Consider the following 22,531-nt stretch of genomic DNA (forward strand, 5'->3'; position numbering starts at 1 on the left):
CGTCCTGGTGCAGTGGCTAGAATGCAATATTTCAGGCTAACTCTGCTGACTGTCAGCAGTTCGATCCTGACTGGCTCAAGGTTGACTCAGCCTTCTTCCATCCTCATGAGGTAAGTAAAATGAGGAGCCAGATTACTAGAGGCAATATGCTGATTCTGTAAACTATTGATAGAGGGCTGTAAAGCACTATGAAGGGGTATATAAGTGCTATCACATTATACCCGGGTCATGTGACCACCACTTGTAATCTTCTCAGCTGGCTTCCAACAAGCAAAATCAATGGGGGAAGACAGACTCTGTTAATGACTGCAGGAATTATTTATCAACTGCAGTAATTTGCTTAACAACTGAGGGAGGGAGTTTCCAAAACAGGGCAAAACTCACTTAACTGCCTTGCTTAACAACAGAAATGTTGGGTTCAATTGTAGTTATAAGTCGAGGACTACCTATATTTGTAATTGCCGATGACTCTAAAGTGTGCAATAGGGTTGAGATTCCTGGAGGGGTCTGTAATATGGTAAATGATTTAGCTTTACTAGATAAATGGTCAAAGCAATGGAAACTGCAGTTTAATGTTTCCAAATGTAAAATAATGCACTTGGGGAAAAGGAATCCTCAATCTGAGTATTGTATTGGCAGTTCTGTGTTAGCAAAAACATCAGAAGAGAAGGATTTAGGGGTAGTGATTTCTGACAGTTTCAAAATCGGTGAACAGTGCAGTCAGGCGGTAGGGAAAGCAAGTAGGATGCTTGGCTGCATAGCTAGAGGTATAACAAGCAGGAAGAGGGAGATTATGATCCCGCTGTATAGAGCGCTGGTGAGACCACATTTGGAATACTGTGTTCAGTTCTGGAGACCTCACCTACAAAAAGATATTGACAAAATTGAACGGGTCCAAAGACGGGCTACAAGAATGGTGGAAGGTCTTAAGCATAAAACATATCAGGAAAGACTTAATGAACTCAATCTGTATAGTCTGGAGGACAGAAGGAAAAAGGGGGGACATGATCGAAACATTTAAATATGTCAAAGGGTTAAATAAGGTTCAGGAGGGAAGTGTTTTTAATAGGAAAGTGAACATAAGAACAAGGGGACACTGCTTACACGTAATAAAACAGACATTTTAGGGATATTGACACAGTTCATAGTCCACACCAAGGTATTGGTTTTCAAATGCACAGGTCTTTGCAAATTGATTTCTGCACATCATATTTTGTTAATGTTGGGCTTCAGTTTTTCTTTGCTATTTTAATGTTTGTATTAGAAACCAGACTCACAGATCTATCAAATACACTATCTCATAAACCTGGATCCATCTCATGCTGGTGCACCAGTCTGTGCACCTTACAAAACTAATAATCAGTGATATATTATAATGGCATTTGCAACCTTCTGGACCGTGATGCCATTTTCAAGGTTAAAGACAAAATTTATAAAACTATTTTGTGCAATGTCTAGTTTTGTTCTGCCGGCTTATGACACAAGCCTTCAATTAAAGGTAAAAATAGCCAAAACAGACACACACACGGGAATATGCAATAAGAATGTCTTTATCCAAAACAAAATAGAAGCAAAACTCCCTTTTTACATTCAAAGGGATTTCTTGTAAAAACAAAGCACACTTGAATGCAGTAAGATAATAAAGACAAGAAAAACTCCAGTCAAAAAACTCCAACTGTGAAATGTGTCACATCCACTATTCTTCAGACGTTGTAAAACTCACAATGATTTATGGCCAAAGTCCTGAAATCCAAACAGAGTCCTGAGAACAAATCCTGAAACGGCAAGTCAAGGTCCAACAAGTACAATCAGATAATCTTCCACACTGCAAGGCTGGCATGCTGCCCATTTAACAGCAGCCTTAATTAGTTGAACCCCACCCAACCACAGGTGAACTCCATTATCGCCTGTAATACTTTTGAAGCTGTTCTCTCCTATGCATAACTCTACGCATGCGTGGGTCTATCACTGTTTCCTCATCAGAATCTAACGAAGATAAGGAGGATTGGCTTCTTCCTGGGCTGTCTGCCAAGCCCCCCTCTTCCATCTCAACGACACTTCCTTCTTCAGAGGATAATTCACTGGCCGATGACATTTTGATGTTTCTCCCACATCCACCTCCACAGTCCTTGGGACAGGAGTTGGGCCAGAGCTAACCACAGCAAGTTTCTCTGTTTTGTCTTCTAAAATTGCCACCTGGCTAGAACTTAGCCTGAGTGTTCTTCAATAAATGTGTGACAGCAATATAGTCAAATGTGTTTTTGTGTACACAGATATGTATACCCGCTAGACATCACATCAGAAAGCAAGCAGGGCTTGGATAAAAAAATGAAGATCAACTGAATCAATCAATACTGGTTAAAGCTAATAAATAAGATACCCTGTTTATAAAAGCACTTCATAAACTCTACCTATAATTATCAGTCATTCTTTCACACATACCGAAATTATTCTGGTAAGTGACTCATAAGCACAAAGAAAGAAGGGGGAAAAACAGGATGGATGAAGGTAAAGCAGAAAGAATATCTGCCTCTCTAGCAGCTGGAAGGTTAGAGAAATGGAAGGAGAAAATTGGATGAAAAGATAAAAAAAGAAACTAGGCAAAGAAGAAAAATAACACCCTTTTTAAGCATTAGAGAAAGGGTTAATGTAGAAGAGGTACAGCAGGAATCTTCAAAAACACTATACCCTTTCAGCAGTAACAGTCTACAATCACCTACTATTCCTTTGTTTCTAATATCTCCAAAGTCAGCATGAAACAAGACAGTTGGGTTGGCAATATATAAACAAGCTAACAATGATTGCTTGTATGTACCAAGTACTATAGCTTTAAGAGGTAGTGCTGCAAATTGCCATTAGAGGGAGCCAGAAAGCATGATTTTCTCTCTCTCTCTGCTCTTGTTTTTTTCTGCTGATTCACTGTGACTGATGTAGTAAGATCTGTGTATTCAATGATAGTTTGGTGTACTGTATCTGTAAGCTGTAATGTATGTCTGATATATAAGACAAAGACAGGCTTGTAATATTATTTTTGTATTAAGAGACATTGACTGGTTTGAATATGTATAACTAGACTGTTTAAGTCTATGCACACTAATTGAACTTTAATGTATCTATCTTGTGTGACTGAATATTACTCATATCTCCTGGATATTTGCTGGAACCCCACATTTTCTCTGTGCATGTGGTCATTCTGCACAATCCTTAACAGTAAATATACTCGTTATATAGCCTAATCAGGAATATGGCCATTCATTTTAACCACACAACCACCCATTCAAAATCCTCCTAATTGTTCTCCAAATTAAACCAACGTATAATTTACTTGGTGGTAAAAAAAACCCATTATTTTTGCAATAGTTGGGCCATCTATATGAATGCTATCTTTCCATGATAAATCCAATCCAAAACAAATTAAGAAACTTATCAAAACTATTTCTTCATACATAATCTGTTGGAACTATAATCAGAAGATTCACAAGCTTCGTGCCTATGAGATTATTCTCCTCCTCTCATATTCATTTCCTGGGTTGACTTATTTATCATTTTTCCAATCAAAAGCCACTCCCAAAGTCTGCGGAGAGGGGCGGCATACAAATCTAATAAATAATAATAATAATAATAATAATTATAATTATTATTATTATTATTATTGACCCATAATTATTATTATTATTATTATTATTATTATTATTATTATTATTATTATTATTATTATTATTATAGGTCAGTCATATAGATGAGAAAATAGATATGTTTTGGATAGGGATCAAGAAAACTTCAGACAAAAAGAGTTTTAAGAAAGATATCCCTCAGCTGATTCTCCCAACATTTATAAAACATCCACACATTTTTACACACACACACACACACACACACACACACACACTATACAAAAAAGTTTCCTGAACTTTTATGTCCTTACCATAGTTGGAGCAAGAATAAGAAAATAATATGTATGCTGCGTGTTTATTTCAAAAATGAGATAGTGTGACATGCAACTGAAACATATAAATAATAAAACATCAGTCTTTTAAACAGGAGAAAATTGCATGATATATTAAATAATAGATATTTCTTATCTATTTTTTAATGTAACCAAAAATAGAACCAAGCTGGAATAAACGTCACAGCTGATAAAGAAGTGGCAAGAAGCCAATGTTTTTAGAGCTTAATCAGCATACTGCAGCACTATCCAGATAACAAGAAACATCTCAATGAATAATATATTGATTCTTTTAAAGTCTTTCAGATGACTGTAGTTGGTAAAATAGCACACATGTTTTTAACAAGGTTAAGTAATAAAATATTAATCAAAGTTTACGCCAATCAATACTTTATCGCAAACAACCACTACAAAGAGAATAAATTAATACGTTAATAGTACCACACTGTTCAATATTTAATGGACGGCAAAAATAATAATCTATCTGTATAGATTTTGTGCCAAAGACTGTGCGTGTTTAATACATATAACTGTAACATGATATAATTTTTATACTTATATATTGTATAGAGCAGGGGTGTCAAACTCAAGGCCCAGGGGCTGGATGCAGCCCACGGGGTGCTTAGATCTGACCTGTGGGGCCTCCCTGGGAACAGCAAAGGAACGGTGCCTCTTGCCAGTGAAAATGAAGCTCAGGAGATCTTCGTGCATCCCTCCCGAGCTCTGTTTTCACTGGCAAAGGGTTGCAGAAGGCCATCGCAGGTGAAAACGGAGCTCGAGAATCCGTTTTTGCTGGCAGAGAACTTGGGTTACCATAGGCACCGCTGACATGATTGACAGTGAGCTGACCAATGCCCACTCCCATTCCAATCCCGCCCCCCCCCCCCCCATGGTCAAACATAACCCTGATGCAGGTCTCAATGAAATAGAATTTGACACCTCTGGTACAGTGTTCCCTCACTTTTCGCGGGGGATGCGTTCCAAGACCACACGCGAAAGTCGAATTTCCACGAAGTAGAGATGCTGAAGTAAATACAGTAATACCTCATGATATGAACTTAATTGGTGCAAGGAGGAGGTTCGTAAGACGAAAGGTTCGTAAGACGAAACATTGTTTCCCATAGGAAACAATGTAAAGTCAATTAATCCGTGCAACCAAAAAAACCCCCGCAAAAAAAACGGCTTTCGGCGACTGCTGGGAAGCCGCGCGGCTGTTTTAAAAGGTGACAGCCGGCCTGGGGGGCTTCCCAGCACCCCCCCGAACCCGGGTTCGGGGGGGTGCTGGCAAGCCGCCCAGGCCGGCTGCGACCTTTTAAAACAGCCGCGCCGCTTCCCAGCTGTCTCCTGAAGCCGAACGCGGAAGTTCGGCTTTAGCGTTCGGCTTCAGGAGACAGTTGGGAAGCGGCGCGGCTGTTTTAAAAGGTTGCAGCCGGCCTGGGGGGCTTCCCAGCACCCCCCCGAACCCCGAGTTACGAACCGGCGTTCGGGAGGCTTCTGGGAAGCCCCGCCGCCCGGCTGTCACCTTTTAAAACAGCCGCGTGGCTTCCCAGCAGTCTCCGAACGCCGGTTCGTAACTCGAAAAAAGTTCGTAAGAAGAGGCAAAATTTTTCTGAACCCCGGGTTCGTATCACGAGTTGTTCGTAAGACCAGGGGTTCGTATCTTGAGGTACCACTGTACACTATTTTTGGCTATGAACAGTATCACAAGCCACCCCTTAACACTTTAAACCCCTAAATTGCAATTTCCCATTCCCTTAGCAACCATTTAGATTATTACTCAGCATGTTTATTTATTAAAGTTTATTTTTTTAAAAATTATTAAAGGTAGACAAAAGTTTGGCGATGACATATGACGTCATCGGGCAGGAAAAACCGAGATATAGGGGGAAAAACCGGCGAAGTATTTTTTTAATTAATATTTTTGAAAAACCGTGGTATAGACATTTTGCAAAGTTTGAACCCGCGAAAATCGAGGGAACACTGTATAGAGTAATACAAAATCTTGTAACCCAAATTCAAGTTTATACCCTGTGAACAATTTACAACACCCACACCTTGCATTAACTAACCTCTTTGACTGCTCCAATGAAATCTGTATTATTCTGTAACTTAGGACCCATCACAACCTCTCACCAGCTGTAATTAAGGAGTGGCATTGGGCAGCCTTCCTCGTCACATGATACAAATACGTAGTGCTCACAAAAAGAACTTTCTACTATGTAGAAAAATAAGGACGAAACTCTATACAAACGTTGTCTGGCCTCAGAACACAACACACTTTTTAGCATTCCTGAAAATTATAAAAAATAAACCCACTTCAAAACTTCAATTTACCTGGCCTGTTACTTGCGAGATGCTAGATCAAAGCTCCCCAAGCAGATAAAAGACAAACTGACAAGAAAAGAGTTATACCAAGGAATAACCAATTGGGACATAAGGTTTTCCTCTCAACTAAATACCTACAGACTACTCAAAAATAAAAAAATCTACACACTAAGTAGGTGAACCTTTTTCCTATTGTAAGAATTGTAAACCCAGTTACAGTATAGTTAGAGCTGCCCAAAGCCCTTAAGAGAATTCACCCTGTGTTTACTGAAACTTGAACAAACTTCCTCACTTCGACCAGATAAAACTCCCCCTCCTGTTCCCTTGCTAATCGAAGGTGAACAGTATTCAGAGGTTAAGGAAATTTTCTCTAAAGAAAACTCATCAAATAAGATAATCAAGCTGGATGACCAGGCGTAATCTAGAAAAACAGCCTCTTACAGGAATGTCTGGAACTGGACTGCTTATCATCATGTTGAGTACTATCGTTTTTTAAAATATATTAAATAAATGTTCTATTCCATCCCAGAACGCCAGGGTAAAACATTATACCATCCAATATATTGCAAAAATTGAATGAATCTAAATATTCTGACCTTCAGGAGGTGCTGGTTTATCCATTTTGTGAATGTTTTCTTTTGTACTTTGTCCCGTTCATCTGAGAAGGGAAAAAAGAGAAAAAAAAGAAAAAAGTCAGTATATCTAAAATTAGAAGCAGGAAGTAATAATTGGAACAATGGAAAATAAGTTGCTCTTTGTTTCAAATAAACTGATTAAAGGAGAAATAACTGCATATTAGACTTAAAAAGGAACTTCGGTCAAGCGACTGGATGTATTATTCTGTATCACTGATGGTTAACCTTTTTGTGGTCACACCTCTTTGTGGTGCCAAAAGGGAGGGAGCACAGGATAACATACATGCATGTGTTCACACCTATGTAATTCCCCCACTCACTCCCTGCGCATTCATACGTGATCACCGCCCAGGCCCCTGCCCTGTTTTGGGCCTGGCAGGCCTCTCTTAAGGGAACCATGTGATTATTAAGTGAATCCATTTTCATGAATGGGCATTTTTTGCCAGAATCAAGGAAAGAATTCTGTAAGCTGGCAAATCATGGTCATATGACTGTGTGACATTGCAACCTGTCATAAATAATAATAATTTAATAATAATTTATTAGATTTGTATGTCGCCCCTCTCCGAAGACTCGGGGCGGCTCACAACATAACAGCAATACAATATAAATACAAATACAATGTTAAAAACTTAAAAAAAACTAATTTAAAATACATTGTTATAAAAACCTATCTGCTACACAATCATACACACTCAGTCCGACTGAACATAAACATAATAAAGGTCAGCGAAAAAAAGAAGGGGGGAGATTAATTCCCCCACGCCTGGCAGCAAAGGTGAGTCTTCAACATTTTACAGAAGGCGAGGAGAGTAGGGGCAGTTCGAATCTCCGGGGGGAGTTGATTCCAGAGGGCCAGGGCCGCCACAGAGGCTCTTCCCCTGGACAGCATTGTTTTGTCGACGGGACCCAGAGAAGGCCAACTATGTGGGGCCTAATCAGCCGCTGGGATTCGTGCAGCAGAAGGCGGTCTCGTAGGTACTCTGGTCTGGTGCCATGTAGGGCTTTACAGGTCATTACCAACACTTTGAATTGTGTCCGGAAATTGATCGACAGCCAGTGCAAGCCGCGGAGTGTTGACGAGACATGGGCATATCTGGGAAAGCCCATGTTAGCCACATTCTGCACGATCTGAAGTTTCCGAACAGTTTTCAAAGGTAGCCCCATGTAGAGAGCGTTGCAGTAGTAGAACCTCGAGGTGATGAGGGCATGAACGACTATGAGCAGAGACTCCCATAAATGCGAGTCAGTTACTGAGCACCCAAATACAATCATAACTTTGACAATGGGTTGCAACAGTTTTTTTAGCCCATCATAACTTTGACTGGTTGTTACACAATCAGTTTTTGCTAAACCAGGATTACCTGACAAGATTATCTTTAGCATTCACAGCAGGAAAGTTCTCTAACTTTAAAATCTATTTAATTTTTTAAAAAGCACCACATATATAGATTTCCCAATAGGGTAATAAAATTTCCCAGTTATGATTATGTTATAATTTATGATATTATAGGATTTGATTTATAACAGAATTTACTTAGAAGCATACCTTATGATTCATGTTCTTACATCAGCAGGAGGTACAAACATTAATAAATTAATAGTTGCTAGCTATGAAACAGTTCCCATTTATTTATCAAATGTATACAGATGCCAACAATCTAACAGAAAATCATTGTGGGTGATATGCAACAATCAAATCAAACCACAGTATAAAAACAATCTTATAAAAATACAGAGAATCATTTTTTAAAACATTTAAACATTAGATGATACAAATCATAAACACAGAGAGAGATAACAGCAACCATGTTGGTCATCACTTATAAAGCCCTACATGGCTTAGGACCAGACTATCTTCAGGACTGCCTCCTACCGTATACCTCCCAGCAACCCAACAATGCCAACTGGTGGGGCAGCGGGGAAGAGGCTTCTCTGTGGCGGCTCCTGCTCTCTGGGACCAGCTGCCTCTGAAGCCTCCCCAACCCTCTGGCCTTCCGCAAAGCTGTAAAGACCTGGCTTTTCCGGCAGGCCTTGGGCCATTGACCAAATGAGATATCATCTAGATCCAACCATGAGAGATATTGATAGATATGTATGGCTTTTACTAGGGTTTTATAATTATTTTTTAAATTGTTCTTTTAAATATTGTTATTTGTTGTAAGCCAACCAGAGTCCTTGAGGAGTTAGGCGGCATATAAATTAGATAATTAATTAATTAATTAATAATTAAGTAAGTCAAGGTTCGACAAACCCAGGCGCCTGGTCGCCAGTGGCGCCTAGAAAATGTTGTCTGGCGCCTAGAAAATGTTGCCTGCTGTACTGTATGTCAGCGTTTCCCAACCGGTGTGCCGCCTGGGCAGGGCGCTGCGGTGCCTCTGACCTCTCCGCTCCTGCCCGATGCCGCGGTTTCTGGCGCTCTCCTGCTGGGTCCCAAAGAAGGCAGGCAGGAAGGAGAGCTCCATTCTTCGCGCCTTTTTCCCGCCTTCCTTCTTTGGAGCCCAGCAGGAGAGCGCCAGAAACCGCGGCATCGAGCAGGAACCGGGAGGTCGGAGGCACCGGCACGGCAGCGCCCGCCCAGCTGAAGGTTCCCTGTCGTCATCGGCAAGTGTCCTTTGGAGCCCGGCGGGAGGGCACTGGCGGTGGGAGCGGGGGGGGGGGCCGCGGCTGCAGCGGCACAGGCAGTCGCGGGGAGATGGCGGGGGGAGCGGGGGGCGGCTAAAGCGGCCCCGGGCACCGTTCCCTGTACGCTTTTCCAGGGGCGCGCAGGGAGCCGCGGCCACCCGCCCGCCTACCGGATTTCCCTCCGCGCGGCTGGGGAGGTGGATTCGCCGCCCCCGCCAGCCCGATCTCCCTCCAGTGGCTGGTGACGTAGTTCTACCGCCCTCGCCAGCCTGATCTCCCTCCGTGGGGGGGTGGGGGGCGACGAACCGACGACCGGGGGCTGTCCGTCCGTGTTGGGTGGTGCAGGGCAGGCACAGGCAGCCCCAGGGGAGAACAAGGGAGGGAGAGAAAGGAAAGAGAGAGTAAGGGAGGGAGAGAAAATTGAATGAAGGAGGGAGAGAAAGAAAGAGTAAGAAGCAGAAAGGATAGAGAAAAAGGAAGAGAAAGGGAGGGGGAGAAAGGAAAGAGGGAGGAAGGGGGGGAGAGAAAATTGAATGAAGGAGGGAGAGAAAGGAAAGAGGGAGGAAGGGAGAGAAAGGGAGGGAGAGAAAATTGAATGAAGGAGGGAGAGAAAGAAAGAGTAAGAAGTAGAAAGGATAGAGAAAAAGGAAGAGAAAGGGAGGGAGAGAAAGGAAAGAGAGAGAAAGGGAGAGAAAGGGAGGGAGAGAAAATTGAATGAAGGAGGGAGAGAAAGAAAGAGTAAGAAGTAGAAAGGATAGAGAAAAAGGAAGAGAAAGGGAGGGGGAGAAAGGAAAGAGGGAGGAAGGGGGAGAGAAAGAAGATATGAAGGAGGGAGAAAAAGAAAGAGAGATAGGAAGGAAAGAGGGAGAGAAAGGAATGAGAGAGAAAGGGAGGGAGAGAAAGGGAATGAAAGAGGGAGAAGGGGTGAGAGATAGAAAGGATAGACAGAAAGGGAGAGAAAGGAAAGAGAGAAAGGGAGGGAGAGGAAGGAAAGAGATGAGAGAGGAAGGAGGAGACAGAGGGGGTGAAAGCGATGTCAGGTGGAGACTCGGCAAAAAACCAAGTTTGCTTAAAAAAAATTCTGGCTCCTAAATTTTTTGGCTGGCTCCTAGATTCTGAACAACTTTGTCGACCCCTGAAGTAAGTAAGTAAGCAAGCAAGCAACTAAGTAAGTCGCCTACATTAAGGGAGATATCTAAAAATGTTGCCATTACCAAATGGGACCCTGAAATCTAGGGACTTAACCATGTCTTGAGGAACTTACAGAACATTAAAAATAGAATAGAATTTTTAGAATAGAATAGAATTTTATTGGCCAAGTGTGATTGGACACACAAGGAATTTGTCTTGGTGCATATTATGGAGCTAATGTAAATGCTAATGTATGGAGCAAATTATGGAGTTAATGTAAATTAGAGGCGCAGGGATATTCCATTAGATAAGTTCCACAGGAGAGAATGTCAAACATGCAGGTCTCATACAGATGGAATCCATAGCATGCTCGATCTAATAGGATAGGCTGATGTAATTCGGAAATAGCAGTCCACCATGTTCTCAGGCCATGAAGAGTTTTAAAGGTTAAAAACTAGCATCTTGAATTGGGCATGGAAACACACTGGCACCAATGTAGTCCGTGTAGTACTTTTGTGATATGTCCATGCTGCAGCATTGGGCACTATATATTTAGAGGATATTCACAACACCCCTCCTTGAGTGAAAGTTTTTGGACTAGGCTTTACAGTGATCCCTCGATTTTCGCGAGGGTTGCGTTCCCAGACTGCCCGCACAAGTCGAATTTCCGCGATGTAGAGATGCGGAAGTAAAAACACTATTTTTGGCTATGGACAGCCAAAAACTACCCCCAAGCACCCTTTTCCAAGGCCGCGCAAGGAGCCGGGCTTGAAGTTGGGGAGCGACGAAAGTGCGTAGGCCGGCAAAGATTGTTTTGAATGTCGGCCGCCCCCGCCCCCCCAGCGCCTCCGACCCCCTCGCCACTACCCCCCACCTGCCCGATCCGCCCCTCTCTCCAGCTTTCTTGGACACGGGTCCTCCTGCAGCAGCGCTGGCGGCTACGGCTTCTCATCCTCCTCATTCGGCCGCTAGCCGCTCTGAGTGCTTTGAGAATGCCCGCCCCGCCCCTCTCACAGTCCCTTAGCTGAGAGCGCTTTCGTCCCAGCTATCAGCGAGGGGGCTGCAGGAGAGGCGGGGCAGGCGTTCTCACAGAGAGGGAGAGAGAGAGGGAGAAAGAGAGAGAGAGAGCAAGAGGGGGGAGAGTAGAAGGTAGAGAGAGAGAGAAATGATAGAAAAAAGGGGAGAAAAAAAGAGAAATGAGAAAATGATTGAAGCAGAGAATGACAGGAAAGAACGAGAGAGAGAAAGAAGTGACTCTTGGTGATGACGTATGACATCATTGTGTGGGGGAAACCGTGGTATAGAAAAAAAAACCATGGAGTATTTTTTAATTAATATTTTTTGAAAACCCGTGGTATAGCCGTTTCGCGAAGTTTGAACCCGCGAAAATCGAGGGATCACTGTATATCAAGGTTTCTGAACTGTCAAACATGCAGCTTTTAAAATCTAAATTGTATTGCCTCTTGTTGTTTTTTTACATAAATTCTTGCAAGATGTGCAAACTTCTGTTCCCCAGAGTTCCTCAGCCAGCATGCTAGCTTAGGAATTCTAGGAGTTGAAGTCTGTGCTTCTTAAATTTGCCATTGAAGGAAAACATTGATTTCTATAAAGCCAAGTGAAGGATCACACTACAGTTTTCCCCAGGCACACATATAGCAACTTAATTAGAATATAGTACAGTATCTTGTTGATTAGAATATAGTATCTTAGAAAACAATTTATAAACATTTTAGATTTCAAGATGAAACCTTGAAATTGACAATTTAATTCTTATGTTCTGACTACAGTACTTCAAGGTACACTGCAAGAATTTATGTAAAAAAACAATTCAGATTTAGAAAACTCAACTCAACCCTGACCTTTCAAATGCAACCTGACCCAACAAACTTATAGAACTGCTGGTCTCCTCCAGTTTGGGACTTTCCCTTTATTATACACAGTATAAGAAGGGATGTATTTTCTTTCGGTTTATATTCAAAAATAAGAGAATGAGATCAGAAAATGATGCCATATGATTGGAATCCAACAAACCAACTTCCTAAAAAACAGTTTTCTTCCAAGCTGGGTTGTGTTTTGGAATCCAGGTTTCTAGTCATATCATGGTTTGAAGAAAAATAGTTTATATGTTAGTGCAACTGTGGTTAAGATTTGTAAGGTACTTAATAGGGTGTTTTTATATAAAGCAGCTCTTTTCAAAGTGATAAAATGCCTACAGACAGAAGTGTTTGTGCTTTGAAGATTATCCCCAAATGACTTCCACAAAACGACTGTCCAACTAAATGTAATTTGTTTTAATGTATTTATTTATAAATACATTACATGGAATTTTGTAAATCATTGTAACTCTTTAGGAGTTGGCAACATACACTTGTCACAAATAAATAAACGAAGCATGCAAAACCACTTTGCTTTGCAGGCATTCTCAGAAGTGTTGCTTATACACACCCAGGCAATGCAGAGAGACAACTGGAAAAGCAGGGGGAGGTTCCTCCCGGTTCCAGTAGCAATTCACTAGTGATGTCACAATAGCATCACCAAACGGGATTGGCTGGTGTCAGTTCATGGGCGTCACCATCTTTTTTGTGAATTTTTTAAAAAAAATCCTTCTGAGCATGTGGAGAAGCCGAATTCCAGCACTGTGCGTGTGGCCGCCATATATTTTTAAGGTTTGAGGGGGTTTTCCGGATTTTTCATTACAGCACATTTTTTGTTACAGCCAACGAGCTGCACCCATGTGGTGCAGGAGGGAGTGAACTGGCAGCGAGTTAAGTTGGAACCCACCCCTGTGGGAAGGCCTCCCCAGCAGGTGTACTGAGCTTCCTAGATTACACAGCTGCTTAAGTGATGTGAAACAGGATATATTGTTTGTGCTACTGTATTTAACAGAGTTCTTTTTCTAAGTTTTAAGAACAGCCTACCACTAAGCAGTACAAAAATGCCTAATTGTCTATTTTCTTGTACAGAGGAAGATGAGAACACAGGGAAAACATGGTACATTAGGGTGGGCCCAGTGATGGGATGCCAAAAATTTTACTGCCACACTGTGGGTGTGACTTATTTTGTGAGTGTGGCTTGATGATCAATTTAACCGGGTAGGAGTGGCTTGCCAACCATGTGACCAGGTGGGAGTGGCTTGACAATCGTGACCAGGGAGTGGCTTAAAGGTCATGTGACTGGGTGGCAGTGGCTTGCCGACCAAGATAAGTTTTCAAATCGGTGCTTGCACTCTTTTTCAGTTGATTAAGTCACATTATTTGAATAGCCACAAAAAGGACAAATGATAGACAGCATTATTTGTCGAGGAGCACAGTAATATTTTAAGGTTTTGTACTGAACCCACAAGGTTCAGTATAATAACAGATTAGGCAAGTAGATTAACTTTCTTTCACTGCTATAAAAGTTTAGTTCTAGATAATGATTAAAATGATTAAAGCATTTATGGGTAAAAACATACTGTACTATTTAATTTCCTATTTTAAAAGTAATTAAGGATCATACTAAGGTACTAGAGAAGGAAGGACAATTTAAAAAACTATTAAGTATTCAAAAAATAGTGCATAAACTTACTAAATGTCCCCACCCGCCTCCGGTGAGGGGAGTAACCCATTACTGCGTGGGCCTTTATATTTATGAATAATGGTACAGTATATTTTGTCGTTGTGCCTGGATGCAACCAGGACGATATATGAGTGGTGATGGATGTACTTAATTAGGTGTGCCCATCATCTACAATGATGGTGGTGTCTTCTCTTAGCAACCCCCAAAACAGATTTTCTCCAGAGTGATCTGTCCTAACCTGAACCTTCAAGTCTTCCAATGGTGCACTCATCATCACTTTAATTGAGTCTATACCCCTTAACATTGGTTCTCCTTTTTCTCTTTCTTTCCAATTTCCCAACATTATAAACTTCTAAAAAAAAGTTAAGAATTTATATAATGTACCCAAAACATGATAATTCATAGTGCAGCTTGTCCTTTGTCAGAATTTCAAGTTGACTCAAAAAGATAAAGAAAAACATTCTCCCACTGATTCAAGTGGGAGTAATACAGATTATTCTAGTATGAAATCTATCTAAAAAAAAGTGTATCACGTAACCACACAAGAAGTGTGTGCGTCTGGAATGAGGGACGTTCACTATGATGAAAAGTCTAACTAAAGTAATACAACCACAAATATTTACCATTTAAACACGAGATCTTCTAAAATTACAGCCTAACCCCAACTCAAGCACTGGAGTCAACTGCCACCAACACGAACAGGGCTTATTTGGCAAATGACAGTATGAAGCATGTGCCCTCTTAAAAAATATTTCGGGCATTTACTCTTTGCCTCAGAAGTCATTCCTTTGCCCCCAAACATTTATTCCAGTATTTTTCTGCAATGTAATCATGAATTAACCCTATAAGGTCCTGTTCTGTACTATCCCTATGTAAAGAAATCTAATTTTAAATGTGAGATCCCTTCTATGTTCTGCCTGCCAGCAGTTGACTGCATGTAGCACAGATACTGTGGCTGTCCTAAGAGTTCTAGGACAGAGGTAGCCAATACAAACTCTACCTTATTTCTTATTCTTGCTCACAAACCACCTCCATCTGTGTTTAAGGACCATGTTCCACCAGCTACTTACCTATGTTTAATTAAACTATCATTTACTCCATTTAATTTTCTGAGTTTCCAATGTACCATATATAGTACTTATGTTAACTCAGCCTATAACAGTGATGGCGAACCTTTTTCTCCTCGAGTGCCGAAATAGTGCAGGTTACGTGTAGCCCCTAATCATATGAATATAAGCCAATAGTGTGACATTGCTGTCAAAAAAGCAAAAGTTGAAGTTTAAGGCAACCTCCAATAGAAAAACAGTTTCTGAATCAAAGGGAATGATTTTTTCCCCCTCTGTTTTTCATTGATTGGATGCTGTATGCAATTCTGGATGTCATATCATTAAAAATTTCAGACAAACAGAACAGATGCAGGGATAGAAAATAAAATATAACTGAGGGAAACTAAATCATTTGAGGAGACTGAAAATATTGGGCGCTTTTGTTTTGAGAAAGGATATCTACAGAAAATTATAGTACACATCAAATTGGAGTCACACAGAAATGCTATGACATGATATATTCTCTAGCCCACATCCAGATCCAATGCCCCCCACGCACCCCTATTTCCTGTCTTTTGCCCTCCTCGGGATCCAGGGGCTTTCTTCAGCTTGGGGAGAGCAAAAACGGCCTCCTCTGCCCCCCTGGGGGCCCTCCAGAGGCCGAAAATGGACTCCCAGAGCCTCCATGATTGCCAACAACCAGCTGGTGGTGCCTACATGAGTGCTGGAGCAGAGCTCGGGCAACTGTATAACCTATAAAGCCCTACATGGCATCGGACCAGAATATATTCGGGCCCGCCTTCTGACGCACGAATCCCAGCGACCGATTAGGTTCCCACAGAGTCGGCCTTCTCCAGGTCCCGTCAACAAAACAATGTCGTCTGGCGGATCCCAGGAGAAGAGCCTTCTCTGTGGCGGCCCTGACCCTCTGGAATGAACTCCCTCCGGAGATCAGGACTGCCCCCAACCTCCTTGCCTTTCGCAAATTACTGAAAACCCACCTATGCCGCCAGGCTTGGCGGACATAACTGACCCTTAGCTGTTTCATTTTATGTATGGTTTAATTGGATGGTATAACTGTTTTTTAAAATGGGTTTTTATAATTGTTTTTAATATTAGATTTGTGCTTTGTATTTTGTCATGAGTCGCTCCGAGTCTTCGGAGAGGGGCGGCATACAAGTCTAATAAATTAAATTAAACTTCTCGCAGGTTAGCAGATATGGCTCCATGTGCCACTGGTGGCACACGTACCATAGATTCGCCATCATGGACCTATAACATGCAAGGCAGAAAGGTTGTATGTTTATTTGTGATTCTGAAATGAATATAAACAGCTAGGCTAACTTGGTAAACCATGATTAAAGTAACCATTGATAAGCAAGTTTTGCATACAAAGCTCATCTACTGCTTCTATACCACATGCATACACAATGACCTACCTAAACACAAATAAATTTTCAAAAATTCTTCTATCAGAAAAGCCAGAAGCCAAAAATGCCATTTGCAATCTAAGAATATTCTTTATTTGTTTAATTTTAGTTTGATGGAGGGAAGAACCAGCCTCCAAAATCTGGTTTCTCCCAGTGTTAGAATGGTAACACTGCAGTTAATATGGTTTCAGCTTTGTATTATAACATATTAATATGGAACAACTGGATCATTGCCAATGAACAAAGGGGAAGCTATTCTGAACAATTGCCTTCTTTGAAACTGCTAACAAAGGTAATAGAGCCAAAAATAAGCCACTTAACTTTTATCTCAGCAATAAAATATAATTAACATTAATGCACAATCCATGTATTAGCTCCCTATCAAAATACAAACCTTTTGCTGGGGATATCTTATTTTAAAATAAAAATTATTTTAAAAGGCTGGATAATAGACAATTGGAAGCATACCCACTGGGTCTAATTTAGGAGAAGGTCTGATGGGGGGAAGTTCCAGCTGAATCATTTGTTCATTGTGATTATAATCTCCAATGTGGGAGAAGGAATTCCAATGAAATGAACTGGATTGAAACAGCTGCAAAAGTGGCTAGAGGTATTAGCTGTGCATCAAATGCTTATTCTGGGTTTATTTTTGCCTCTTGCTTTGCAGAGCATAACAACTGCATTGAGCAGTACCCTGGCAAGGGAAGAATAGCCATGAAAAAACTGGCAGCTAATCTAACTTGCTTTTTTACTATTTCATTTTGGGCAAATGCCACTCAGTAAATGGCACAATTATTTCATGGGCCAGTTCAACACTGAAATACAGCAACAGAAAGCATTGAATAGTTTTATACAAATCTGTGCCAACCACTCAGGCTTTTTTTCCAGACTATCATGTGGTCAAACTGCAAGAGGAATAGATTTGTACTACTTGAATCCAATACTTTTTGTGCTGGACTATAAGGATAGATAAGCATAATGTAATGCTTTTAGGAGAGAGAATTCATACTTGCAAAGCACTCGTTTATTTCTTCCTCTCCTTTGTGAGGAGTTTGCAAAATGTCATCAGCTGCCTTGGCAGAGTAGTCATCCTCAGCAGTGGGAGGAAGACAATTGCAGAAGGTCAGCTCACCGTGTAGGGGCGGTGGAGAACGCAGGGTGGGGGCAAAAAGGCAGAGATGTAAGGAAGATACTAGGTGGGGTGGAGTGGGTGAGTTATAAAGCACATTGCTAAGATCATAAATGTGAGTAGGCTGCCAAGTACCCAATTTTTTTATCACACCACCGTAGGAGATCTCAACAGCCACAAATATTGAGGACTGGCAATAACTATCATTCATTAACTATTGCAATTATTAATTAATTTATACTTAATTAGGGTGTCCTTTGGAAACTTCAATAACTTTGAACTGTTGCTGAACAAAGAGTTGCTAAGCAAGGACTTCCTGTATAAGCAGGAGAGATTCTATAAGAAATTTTAAAAATGTCGAGTTCATAATTTGAGTTGGATTTCACTATCTACATGTTGTTCAGAAATGTCACATAAATCTCCTTGAGGCTTTAACTAATTACAGATTATTTTCTTTTTGGCAGAGAAAAAAATAACATTTAGCAGAATATAAAAATGCAAGGGGTTCTTCCTACAAACACAGCTTCTTTAGCTACAGATTTAACAGTTATGTTGTTATCTTCTTTAAGATAATCTCTAACATTCACACAGATGCAAATAAAACCAAGAACATGACCAAGGAAGTATAACTCTTACTGTCCAAGTCCACAGAGACAGGAATCTTGAAAATGGGCTCAGCATATCACTTTACACAGATTAGTGGAAATGTAACTCTAGCCTTCAGGACTCTTTAATAATACAAATGGGCCTTCCTTCAACCCACTCATGCAACTATTTATTGTAGTTTTGGACATTATCTTAGGCTGTCTTCACTATGTGGAGCATTTTCTACAACACTCCGTGGCCTGCACTGGCTGCCGATCAGTTTCCGGTCACAATTCAAAGTGTTGGTTATGACTTTTAAAGCCCTACATGGCATTGGACCAGAGTACCTCCGGAACCGCCTGCTACCGCACGAATCTCAGCAACCAATAAGGTCCCAGAGTTAGCCTTCTCCAGGTCCCGTCGACTAAACAATGTCGAAGAGCCTTCTCTGTGGCGGCCCCGGCCCTCTGGAATCAACTCCCCCTGGAGATTAGAACTGCGCCCACCCTCCTTGTCTTTCGTAAATTACTCAAGACCCACCTATATCGCCAGGCATGGGGGAACTGAGACACCTCCCCCAGACTTTTATATTTTATGTTAGGTATGTATGTGTTGTTTAGTTTTAAATGATGGGGTTTTATATGTTTTTTCTCTTTTAATATTAGATTTGTTCCACTGTAACATTGTTTTTATTATTGTTGCGAGCCGCCCCAAGTCTTTGGAAAGGGGCGGCATACAAATCTAATAAATTATTATTAATTATTATTATTATTTTGCCATCCCTCAGCACCCAGGAGCTCCATGTAGGCTTCCCACACCCTTTGCCCACCCCATTTTTGTGAAGAAACGTGTGAAAAGCAGCCCATTACATCCCTCGAGTATCGCGAGGGTTACGTTCCAAGACCCCTCGCGATACTCGGTTTTTCGCAATATAGTGGTGCGGAAGTAAAAACACCATCTGCGCATGCGCGCCCTTTTTCCATGGCCGCGCATGCGCAGATGGTGTTTTTACTTCCGCACCTGGGAAGACCCAGGGAAGGTTCCTTCCGCCGCCCAGCAGCTGATCTGCTCGGCAGCGCCGCAGCAGCGAGGAGCCGAAGATCGGGGTTTCCCCGCCGCCCACGCAAAGGGGAAACCCCGATCTTCGGCTCCTCGCTGCTGCCGCGCCCGCCGCTTGTCCGCCGGCCGCTTGTCCGCCGCTTGTCCGCCGCTTGTCCGCCGCTTGTCCGCCCGCCGCTTGTCCGCCCGCCTGCCTGCCCGCCCGCCGCTTGTCCGCCGCCTGCCTGCCCGCCTGCCCGCCGCTCGGTGCACGAGAGAGGGAAAGTGAGAAAAAGAGGGAGAGCAAGAGGGGGAGAGATAGAGAAAGAGAGAGAAGGAAAGAAAGAAAGAGATGAGAAAGGAAGGAAGAGAGTGAGAGAGAGGAAGAAAGAGAGAGAGAGAAGAGTGGAGTATTTTTTAATTAATATTTTCTGAAAAATTGCGATATAGCGTTTCGCGAAGATCGAGATCGCGAAAATCGAGGGATCACTGTATCCCAAAAATTGGGATGCTTTTGCCTTCTAATTACCACATCTAGCATGACTGGATGAGGAATTCTGGGAGTTGAAGTCCACTAGTCGTAAAGCTGTCAAGTTTGAAGAGCCCTGGTTAGAGGTTAGGAATGCAAGAGTCTTCAAACTTGGCAAGTATGGACTTCAACTCCCATTCCTAAGCTAGCATGACTGGATGAGGAATTCTGGGAGTTGAAGTCCACTAGTCTTAAAACTTACAAGTTTGAATTTTTTTTAAAAATGTACATGATTGTAAAAAGTATTCTGCTACACTGGTATTTTATTAAATATTATATTACTAGACCATTTGGTTCAAAATACTATTTTCCATGATTTTCTCCTCTAAAATCTAGGTGCTTCTTGTACTCCGAAAAATAGAGTACTAGTTTTAGTATGGTATATATATTATAGCTATAATTTTACATTACTATATTTTCTGCTTTTAAAATGTTTTCCCCTATTAACAAGTCTTACCTCATAGCTTTTATGCAATTTACATTTCCATCTGGTTACCCATGCCAAAATATATGTACTAATTCTTAAATCTGTGATATTCATTTTGATTATCATGAAAGGCACCAAATGTTGGTGGAAATATTGTTTTAATGAAACCTTATTACTTTAAATAATATTTAAAAAGCATTTTGCTGCCCTGATCAAGCTTCATTATCTGGCAGTTGTTGATATTTCCTGTGTTTTTATCTTTATAAAAGACAAGTTCAAATTTTGTTTTGTATGTCGATAAATGTAGATAAAAAATAATAGGGGATGCAAACTGGTAGTAGATATTACCTTTCATTCCACACATCAGTAGTATTAAGTAAATCAGGTGATTTGTCAAACGATTTCTGTTTCCTTCTGTACAAAATCACTTTTCAGCATAATTCCTATAGGAGTTTCTGGAAAGGAATAATGCTAATAGCTTTATTAATAAATGGTAACTATTTCATTGAATGGAGTGAAACTGGTAAAGCATAAAGGACGTGTTTAATTAATTAACTCAGTCTCCATGGCACCCGAGAAAGTTACCGGTAATCCATTGCCTGGACTCTCCTTAGCACACACAGGACAATAACACTGCTGAAACCACAATCTTACCAAACTACCCTGCTCAAAAAAATAAAGGGAACACTTAACACAATACAGTGGTACCTCTACCTAAGAACACCTCTACTTATGAACTTTTCTAAATAAGAACTATGTGTTCAAGATTTTTTTGCCTCTTCTCAAGAACCATTTTCCACTTACAAACCCGAGCCTCCAAAACTGTAACCGGAAAAGGCAGAGAAAAGCCTCCATGGGGCCTCTCTAGGTATCTCCTGGGAGGAAACAGGTCCGGAAAAGGTGGGGAGAAGCCTCCGTGGGGCCTCTCTAGGAATCTCCTGGGAGAAAACAGGGCCTCTACCTTCCCTGTGGTTTCCCCAATCGCATGTATTATTTGCTTTTACATAGATTCCTATGGGGAAAATTGCTTCTTCTTACAAACTTTTCTACTTAAGAATCTAATCAGGGAACGAATTAAGTTCATAAGTAGAGGTACCACTGTATAACTCCAAGTAAATCAAACTTCTGTGAAATCAAACTGTTCACTTAGAAAGCAAGACTGATTGACAATCAATTTCACATGCTGTTGTGCACATTCAACTTTGTACAGAACAAAGTATTCAATGAGAATACTTCATTCATTCAGATCTGTGTTATTTGAGTGTTCCCTTTATTTTTTTGAGCAGTATACATAATAAACAAATTTGTCACAATTTCAGCTGTTTTCCATTTCCCCTAATTTTCTTCCTCAGAATAAAGAAAGAGACAAATTGTGGTCCTGAGAAAAGTGTTAAACCAACTAGGTCAGGTCTCCAATCTTGGCAACTTTATGACTTGCGGACTTCAATTCCCAGAATTCCTCAGCCAGCATGCTCTGGCTGAAGACTTCTGGGAGTTGAAGTCCACAAGTTGGAGACCCCTGATCTAGGTTACATAAAACAAGCCAAAAAATCCAAAAGCTACTGTATTTATAAGGTACATCAGCTGATGTTTACCTCAGATACACATTTTATTATTCCTACTGCACTTAGCTCTAACCCATACACTGCCATCTTTTGTTCGTGGTCTGAAGAGGAACAATCAAAAGATTCAACTCCATGACACAGAAATGGGGGAGGTGGGGGAAGGCCTTCTGAATGCCAAAGAGAAACAAAGAGTACATATAAGCTTAAATGTGATTGTCTAAAACCAGGCTAAATTAAATCCCATTTATGTTTGTTTACACCAAGAATATTTTTCTCTAATACCCCTACAAACTGACTCTGCAAAATATAGTTCTGACAAAAGCAGGACTTTTGATAGTTAATGCTGGCTAAATGTATTAAAGCTTAGAACTACGTCGCCTAAAACACGATCTAAGTAATGCCCACAAGATCATATGCTGCAACGTTCTACCTGTCAATGACTACTTCAGCTTCAATCGCAACAACACAAGTGCACGCAACAGATTCAAGCTTAATATTAACCGCTCCAAACTTGACTGTAAAAAATATGACTTCAGCAACCGAGTTGTCGAAGCGTGGAATC

The 22,531-nt window shown here is 41.2% G+C and overlaps 1 protein-coding gene across 8 annotated transcripts in view; it reads right to left on the minus strand.

Annotated features, from left to right (window-relative positions):
* Positions 1–22,531, minus strand: part of LOC139156879 (dystonin-like) — a 400,586-nt gene that overhangs the window by 322,374 nt on the left and 55,681 nt on the right. For all 8 annotated transcript variants that reach the window (XM_070733016.1, XM_070733011.1, XM_070733010.1 and 5 more), the window contains one exon: positions 6,868–6,929. In XM_070733016.1, the coding sequence (XP_070589117.1) occupies positions 6,868–6,929 (62 nt within the window). The remainder of the gene's footprint in view (positions 1–6,867; positions 6,930–22,531) is intronic.

Source organism: Erythrolamprus reginae, chromosome 1 (genome assembly GCF_031021105.1).
Source record: "Erythrolamprus reginae isolate rEryReg1 chromosome 1, rEryReg1.hap1, whole genome shotgun sequence".
Lineage (NCBI taxonomy): Eukaryota > Metazoa > Chordata > Lepidosauria > Squamata > Dipsadidae > Erythrolamprus > Erythrolamprus reginae.